The sequence below is a fragment of the Vitis vinifera genome, chromosome 14 (genome assembly GCF_030704535.1).
Source record: "Vitis vinifera cultivar Pinot Noir 40024 chromosome 14, ASM3070453v1".
NCBI lineage: Eukaryota > Viridiplantae > Streptophyta > Magnoliopsida > Vitales > Vitaceae > Vitis > Vitis vinifera.
In genome coordinates this window covers 19,484,611-19,493,866 of record NC_081818.1, presented here as the reverse complement: position 1 = coordinate 19,493,866, position 9,256 = coordinate 19,484,611, and the positions used below count along the sequence as shown (strand labels likewise).

At 33.8% G+C, this 9,256-nt stretch overlaps 1 protein-coding gene across 1 annotated transcript; it reads right to left on the bottom strand.

Annotated features, from left to right (window-relative positions):
• On the bottom strand, positions 1-5,990 carry LOC100244498 (histone chaperone ASF1B). Its single transcript, XM_002266083.5, has 3 exons — positions 5,561-5,990; positions 775-890; positions 1-663 (listed from the first exon to the last, which is right to left on the bottom strand). The coding sequence occupies exons 1-3, from the start codon at positions 5,667-5,669 to the stop codon at positions 307-309; spliced, it is 582 nt and encodes a 193-aa protein (XP_002266119.1). The 5' UTR covers positions 5,670-5,990; the 3' UTR covers positions 1-306.
• Between the last annotated feature and the right edge of the window lie 3,266 nt (positions 5,991-9,256).

Here is a 9,256-nt window from a genome sequence, read left to right as displayed (position 1 = left end):
TTAGGTCATTAAAGCTAATGAAGCTGAAATTCCTTGATAATTATTACAAGGTCCGAAAATCCAATTTTGAACATAGAAAGTAACCAACCTGGTGAACCAGTACTTTGGCAACCCAAACCAGCCAGACTGAACCCAGCATTTCATCAGACATCTCTCCATCAGGCTGATGTAATAAATACATGATCCTTCGGATGCAGTTCATCCAGAATTTTTTTTTTTCTTTTTTTTAGCATAGATATCAACTAAACCAATTACCATGCTATGCTCAAACCAGAAAATTGGATGGTCAGAGTTTGGAAGTAGTAGTTACGGCAATCGGGCATCTGAAGGGTGATGAGTTGAAGCAGGTGGTTCTTCTCTATTTCCATCAGTTTCAGCAGGATGATCAGGCGGAGGGGGTTGGTCTCCAGGATCTTTGTTCTCAGGGTGGAAATTGATGGGAAACTTTGTTACTCTTGGTTTATCTGATAGTATGTTCCGTTGGACCCTGTCTATCAACACCTTCTGGGGAGGTTCCTCTTTCAGCTGCTCATCATCGTATTCATTGTTCACATAGTAGCCCACACGGATAAACTCCTGTCCCACATAAGAACACGTCAACAGAAGCACTGTCACACCCATAATATCTTCTTCTCGGATCTTTGATGGGTCAGGCGGGTCAGCCTGCAAAGTGTTAGACAATAATATATATCAGAGCTGGTTCCACCATATGCAAGTAAAAGTAAATCAACTGAATCTGATTTAAAAATTCAGTATTGAGCCAGTGGGGATTGCCTGCAACACAAATCGGTAGTTTCCAACATTGATCGGCCCAACCAGTACACTCTCTAAAAGTTGGTCATAAGTCTCATCTTCAGCAGATCCCACATAGATGAGTTTCCATTCAAGATCTGCATTGAAATTATAAAGTGAAAACTGTTACAATCCAATGGATACTGAGAAAGCATTGTAAATCAACAGAAGTTTAGGCGTCTGAACAAGAAAACAAGTAGATCAATTTGTCAAACCGTATAATTTATTTAGTTCCTGTACTTTGTTAAACATTTGGGTGAATAGCATATAATCATGACTAATCGTTTCTAGTGACTTTAGCTTGTGTCAACCAGCCAACATGAGAATTCAAGAAATAGGGTCCCAACAGATACACTGTATCTGAACCAACCTTACACTGTTTACTAGGAACACCACACAATCTACCATTGTGACCATGATCCTATCTTTAGGAGCTTATCAACAATTTTACTGGCTGATATCGCTTTCCAAATTCCTGTGGGCATACAAACTCAATGTTCTATTTCAAATATAGGCAATACAGTGCAATTTCCATATACTTCCAAAAACAGGTAGAGCGCCCCTGAATGAATTCAATATAATGAACCATGTCAGCTGACTGTTCTGCTGATGTGCATGAGTCCTTCAAACATTCATGTAGAGATCACTTTGATAGAAAAGAATCAAGGTCTGAAATTTTCTCTAGCGGGAACTTGTTAAAGCATAGTAAGGAATTGGTGAAAACAAATCTAGACCTAAAAGAATATATATTGGCCTGCTAATTCTCCAAAATTCAAAAAAATTTTGCATAGAATTTGTGGGGTGACTTACTAAAACACACAAGCTACAACAACTCAGTAATGTTGGAAGTGCCTGAATGCATAATTATTCACTTGTTGATGGGTACCGCTTCCTGATCCTGAACCTAGTTTTTTTGCTTTGAATTGATTGAATGGGTAGCACCTCCTGTCATACCTGATGAATCTGTTCATATGACTAGATCATCCAAGTCAATATTACCTTAACTATTGAGGCATTCTTGCATGTCCCCACCACATTTTTTAAAGCAATGGTAAATTTACACCTTGATTCTTCTCCTATTTTATTTGTTGCCCTCTTATATTCCATTGACTGTATGATGAACTCCATATAGAAAAAGGCATTGTATGCACTTAGAAAACCCAAAAAAGAAGAGGAAAAAGAAATGTATAAAGTAAAGATGTTGGAGTTAAAAACACATGTACTTGGCAGTAAAATGAGTGATGAGTTGGTTGTATGTCAATCCTAACAGTCACAGCCAACAAAATGTTTGTAATAACAAAAATACAAATAAAAGAAATAAAACAGATATCCACACAGCATCAAGGTCATTAAATGGATAATGCAAAACAACATGAAGTTATTCTCTTTTACTCTTTAATTTTTACTAACAGGCTAATTGGCAACTTCAGAATTTGAAATTCAACCTCGAACAAAGATACCGGTATTGCTGATGTGATAAATCAGATATCAAATACAATGGCAAATACAAATACAGTAACCCAATGCCACCATGAACACATTATATAGAAAACAGTTCCAGAATCTGTTTACACATTCATAACAAAAATGATGGGATCATATTCACACAGAAAGCTTATGAATACCAACAAGGAATCTACTTTGGATAAAAGAGTCTCCGAGTATACTGTGGAGTTTATGGCAGATTGGGTCTTTGAAAAATTATGGCTATTGGTTCGTGCAAGAGAATATTTTACCAGTAATGAGTTTCGTAAGTCCAAATACTAATGACAGAAGCCTCATAGAACTTCACCAATGTAACAGCAATAAAAAAAAATCACTTTTCTACTTAAATATCAGTGGTTGCAAGGTTTGAAACTAGCAGTTTTATTTAGGAGGATAAAAAACACTTGTATGGTATATATGTGCATTTAGATTGTCTACAAAAAAGTTGTCAATCACATTGACTCATAGTTCAAAGTCATGGTATTGGTCACTGACTCGGGAGGTCCCAAGGCACATTGGTTTCAGCATCTCGGATTGGTATTGGGTTACAAAAGATTCTAGTTTAAAAGCTCAAATTTTTTTTAAAAATATTGCAAAAAGTATTACAAAAATAAACATAAATAGATATGCTAAAATATTAATAAAATAAATTTCTATTATATATAAAATTATTCAAATTGTCATAAAAGCATACCTTTGGAATGATTTATAACAATATTAAAATTTAAAATTTTTTTAACTTTATCACTTAATAGTAAATGTTTCTTATTTTTTATGAAAATAATAAAAAGTGAATTTATATTTTATAACAAATTTGGGTCTTAGTCGAAAGTCCTAAGCGCTTGGCCAAGGAAAGTTCCTTGGTTATCAAATATATATATATATTATAACAAATTTGTTTAAATTAAATATTTTGAATTTTTAAAAAATATTTTGAATTATTAAAAAATTATAACCATGAATCATCTATAAAAAAATTAAGCACCATTTTTCCTATCAAATATATTCATTATTTTTAATTTTTATACTAATATTCGTTTCCTACTTATTTGATGTAAACCTAAATATTCATAATTCATTTGCTATAATCCTAATTTCCATCAAATTTCCATTATTTACTAAAATACAAATGCCCATCAAATACTCATTACCTACTTAAAAACAAATGCCCATGATTCAAAGACAAACACTTATGATTTGAAACCCAAATTCTTAATCCTATCAAATACCCATACACCTAGTCAAACACCTATTCCCCTTGTTTGCACAATACCAATTTCACCTCTAAATGGATAACTCCCTGTTTCCTGCACGACACCCATTTTGAAGGCTCTAAATTGAAGACAAAATAGCCTTATGAAGATGTAAAGTTTGAAGGATGAAGATGTAAAGTTTTAAGGATGGAGATGCAAATATAGGGATGAAGATGCAGAGGGTCCAAGCTCTCTATACTCCTCTTCTCCACCATTTCCGCTCCAACATTACCATTTTTTCCACCACCCATCACCCGAATAGATCAATATTGGCATAATCTTGGAGTAGTCTCAAAGTTTCTGTGTGATTCGCTTCAAGATGGCTGATTTATCTTCAATTCAAGCAAGTCTATTTGCAAGTCAACCAAATATTGAACTCGGGTATCAGTCCGATACTGGTCATGGCTGAGGTGGATATGACTCAGCCAAGATTTTGAGCCCTACATTGAGTGCATACTAACTTCACATGCCTACACAATCCAGAAAGAAGTCGCAATCAACTTGAGATTCTTTGCAGCATGTTCTTGATCCAAACTCAAACTTTGTTTTATTCAATCAAAGTAGGGTACCAAATCCTAGTGCATGAAGGGCTCTTATGTCTTCAAATACTACAACTCATTTCTTTTTATTGTTAGATACCTTTAGTTTGAATATAGAACTCCCCTTTTTCATTAAGATTTCTCCTTAAGGCTTTGTTTGGAAAGAATTGGAAAAATGCTTAAGTAATACCAATTTTAAGCATTTTTCTTTTCTTTCCTCTCATTTCTTCCTCAATAACTAAGAGTAAGGTGCCCTTTGACATTTGGGAAATAGATCTTGAAAATCATATCACAGTAGAGCAGCAAATCCTAGAGCAGGGCTCTCCTGTTTTCAAATACTAAAACTCATTACTTTTTACTGTAAGGTACCTTCACTTTGAATATAGTAACTCCCCTTCTTCATCAAGATTTCTCCTTAAGGCTTTCTCTCTTTCTTGGAAAGAATGAGAAAAATGCTCAAAGAGTACCAGTTTTAAGCATTTCTCTGCTCTTTCATCTCAGTTTTTTCCCAAGAATTTGACATTTGGGAAAGAGATCTTAGAAATCATACAGAGAAACTCCTACTTTTGTTTATAACAATCATTAATTTCTGCCAATTTCCAGGGAATTGGCAGCTCCATCCAGCTCATTTGATGTAAATTCTTCAATATCATAGCTCACTGTCCCATGATCTCAATGAAGAGCAGCTAACCCAAGCATGGTCTATTTTTTGTTTCATACATTCTCTGCATCATCTAATCCATCCTTTAAATCCTCAAAAGTTTTTTCCTCTGCCCCCAAAGTAGAAGACCCCCATAACATAGAGATATGGTTTTCTTTGTTTACGGGCATAGAGGACCCCCATAACATAGAGATATAGTTTTCTTTGTTTACGGGCCATTCACTTGATCTCTTTATTATCCATAGAAGAATCAACCCTATAATGGACATTAATATATCAACAATCTAAACACTTAAAAGGAATTCTCCTCTGTGGCTAATTTTCTTTCCTAAGATTAGCTTAAACCATTCCAGACCACGTTCAGCCAAAATTCCTTCAAAATGATCTAAATCTCAAAATCTACTCATGCAATAAAACAATATTGATTAAATATATCCTATCATCTCAACAACAATCTTGCGCGCCTCCATTTCCATTCAGAAGACGATCACAACACTACAAACCCTACCGGCTGCCCGGCGTAACAATTTTGATCATAATGCGCTGTTTGCTTGGCAAGAAAATGCAAGCAACCGATTTGACATTCTTTACCTTCTGAAAAAAGGTATTTAAAATACCACTATAAAACCTAAAATCTCATCTACCCAGCGTAATACAACTAGAAGACCTAATTGAGCCAAATTATGCAATCTTCCACAAAGTTCCCGTGTTTTTTTTTTCCTCAACAAACAAATAGACCACAAATTAAACCCAACCCAAAGAAACGCATCCGAAAATAAAAAACAATAAAAGAAAAGGGAAAGAGATAGAAGGAGAGAGAGAGAAACTACCGTCTGCGAGAGGAGTCAAACACTCGTAAGTGATTTCGAACTGAAAGGGTTTCAAGAAGGAGGCGGGATTGTCCAAAACGGCGACGTTTGTGATGTTCACAGCACTCATTCTGCCAAGATCCAAACCCTAGCTTCCACAACCTTCATCGAAGCACCTGATGGCGTTGACGCCTCTAGTGTCGCTGCTCCACCGTTTTATATTGGGACAGCCTACTGGGAGAGGGTGACTGGTCACCGGAGCTAGCCGGTTTGCACAGCCAATCCAAATTTTGGCGGGAGAATTGGGAGTTTAAAAACGGTTGAGCCGGTTGACTGCAGCTACCCTGTGGCGGGAAGGCTTTTGTGGTTTAGGGCTCAATGGGGAAAGTGGAGAAAGCTAGCCTGCAGGGGAGACCACGTGCCACCCACGTGTCCTTAGCTTCCATTTGCCCTTCCTTTTTCTTTTTCATTTTAAATGAATACATTCTCCAAGCCTCTTTGCCATTTTTTTTTTCTTTTTGTGAATGATTTTTTTTTTTTTTTAGTGTTTTATTATATTACCAAAATTTATCAATTTTGAAAAAAAAAATAGCAGAAGTATTTTTATGTAAAAAGCATGAAAAGGAAATTTATGAAATTTAAAATTTGATTTAATGGATTCATGTTCGAATAGGTGGGCTAATAAGCATTATATAAGCTTAACATATATTTTTCTAAATATTTTATGAAACAATTTATATTTAATAAAGTTTTACTTTCAATATATATATTAATTTTATATTAAATAAGTTTATTTATTTTATTAATTTGAATTTATGATTTTTAATATTAAATTAAAAATTTTATAATCATTATAAATTGACATAACCACAAAGAAAAAAAAATCATGCCACAACATTCGCTAGTACATATGAAAAGAAAGAGTACACTAAACAAATCTATGCGTACATAAGTAGCTTTATTAGAAAGTGATAACATGAAAATAGTTTTTTTCAAGTATTATGCAAAAACTCTCAACCTACTTAGATGATATCCATGTATTTTTTTCTTAAAATAAAATAGGGAAAATTACTCAACATCCCTTGAGATATCTAATAATTATGTTTTATTTCTATAAATTTCTAAAATTATATTGGGATTATTTGACAACCTTTGTCAATGATTATAGTGAAATCTCCTAAATACTGGCAATACTTTACATTTGGAGAGCATTAAATGTAACATTTTGACCACAAAATATTTTTTTAAAAATGGGAAAAACATGAAGTCCCATTGTAAAACATCACATTTTGAGGGAAAAAAAAAAAAATCTAATTTTGCTATTGTAACATCTCATCCCTAACATGAATTGTCAAATCCAATTGTTTGGGATCAAAACTTTACAATTGCAACATAGGGTGTACAAATACCAAAATCTAAAGCTCAAAATCAAGTTATCCTAAGTCAGAATTGCATTAGAAGGGGTCGTTGAATAACAAAGAGCAATTTGTAGAATTGCAATGCAAAACCTTTCAAAAATCGATTTGTGAGTGCATACAAAGTTTTAAAATTAAGGTTTTGTTTCCTTTTTGCAGATAGATGGTTAGTAATTTCTTTTAGTGTTTTTGTTGTATAGGTGAAAATGAGATACTACGACTTCATTTTCCATCACCATGGAAAGTGACATCAACTATATTGTTGGGAAAACCACTAGTTCACACATCCTCTCTAAGATCCTAGGGATACTAGATCTTATTGGAGTAGAAGCATACAAACATGCAATAGATCTTAGATCTAGGTGCTAAAATTTTTTACCTTTGTTTTGAATGTTGCTAGATTAGATTCTAGTTGATATAACGAATCCCAACAACTTATGATCTTCCACCTAATCAGTCCTTTTTTAGTCTTTGGCATTTGTGTAGAATGGCTACACACCTTGAGAGGGAGAGAGATAAAGGTTAGGGTTTTCTGGAAGACCACAACACACTTTGTTGTGGCTTGAAGTGATTTTGGCCAAACTTGGACTTGGATCATTTAATCTATCTAACTAGTTTTAATTAGTTAATTAGGTCAATCCAGAAAAACTCAAAATAGTTAATTATAAATTCCTATGTTACCTTATGCTTTTATCAAAATATCCACATGCACATAAATGATTAATTATCTATAAATCCTCAAAACTTTGTGCCAACAAAGAATATGAATTCGAGTGCGGACCACTAAGACCTATAGATAATACTAACTCCCTTAGAATCTAATTTTGAAGTTGACTCAATACTTTATTAAAGAGAGTTGATTGCATTCCAATATTTTATATAATTGTATTGAGATGATAATTGATTAAATCTATTTTAATCAATTTCTCAAGCCCATGACTTACCATCCACTGAATGTAGACTCCCAATGAATTGGCGTTTGTAATCTTATGAGGTAAATGTTATCAACCTCTTAAGATTACCTCTATGATATTTGAGTTTCATATTCTCTTAGTTTATGGTCAATGACCATATTTTTATCTACAAAGAACATATGTTAAATTCCACTTAAGGAATTACTACGACCACAAATTACTAGTTCATTTATCTTTGGTTTAATATCAAAATCTATAAATAAATTCAGCAATGAAGTTTTACAAAAATTAAACTAGATTAGTCATTGAGACTCTTAGTTATTGAACCAAAAATAAAAAGAACTAACAGTGGTATAATAGTTAGGTCTCTCTATAGGAAAAATTAGGTTAATTGTGCTAAAAGCATGAGATTTTGTGGTATGAGTGCTGGTTGGAAGAGAAAAAAAAATGATTTTTAAATTGAAGAGAGGGAAAGATCCTAGAAATTGAAAGGAAAACTAACAAAAAAAAAAAAAAAGTCCAAGAGCAGCAATTAACTTTAATTCATTTTCTCAAGCTCCACTCACTAACAGGGCTTTGAACGTATGTTAACCTTAGGATCAGGCCAAGGGTTTATATCAAATGGGTTCTAGTTGACATGGGTAATGATCGCTTCAACAAAGCTTAGCTTTGTCTAATTGCTTGTTTGTGGGTTCTCGCAATAAGAAGGTGTAAGTGGGTTCCTCCCCATATCAAAAGGACTACGTTTGGTTTATAAGACCATTAACCATGGTTATTCCTTTTGGTCCTCATAACCATTGACCTAAGTTACTAATCCCTTATTTCAATCCTTGAAACTGCTAACCTAAGTTAGGTCTCTTTTAACCATCCACAACTAAACCAATGGTGAACCAAATTAAGATATGGAAATCTTACCCCTTTTTACCCACTTGGAGTAGGAAAACACAAATAGAAAAACACACAATTAAAAAGGAAACACAAACATTAGAACATAAAACCGAAATAAAAGATTTATTGAACTACAAAAAAAAAAAAAAAAAAAATTACATAAAGAAAAACTAAAGACAATCTAACTTATTTCCCTATTGATCCCCATTCTTCCTTTTGTTTATTTATCGTTCTTGTATTTATATACGAAAAATTCTCTCATTCCCTACTGCTTCGAATCTATCCATAGTTAGATATGCCTCTTACTCATGCTAGTAGTCTAAGTGTGTCAGCACAATCATCAGTCATGGGATATCAACATGGAGTGGGTGGCTACACTTTTTTTTTTCGACGTGTTAGCATGGTGATGTGGATGGATCAATCAACTCTCCAAGGGCACTAAGTGTTATGCATCCTTGAGTGTGCAATAATCAGAAGGTGTGGCATGAGTGCAAGGTGGA

What these genes read in the sequence shown, in the direction of transcription:
- LOC100244498 (XM_002266083.5), bottom strand. Translation starts at nt 5,669, where the DNA reads ATGAGTGCTGTGAACATCACAAACGTCGCCGTTTTGGACAATCCCGCC. An exon ending in TTTGACTCCTCTCGCAGACG is followed by an intron (nt 891 to 5,560) that starts GTAGTTTCTCTC and finishes ATTTCAATGCAG; the next exon opens with ATCTTGAATGGAAACTCATC. An exon ending in ACTACCGATTTGTGTTGCAG is followed by an intron (nt 664 to 774) that starts GCAATCCCCACT and finishes AACACTTTGCAG; the next exon opens with GCTGACCCGCCTGACCCATC.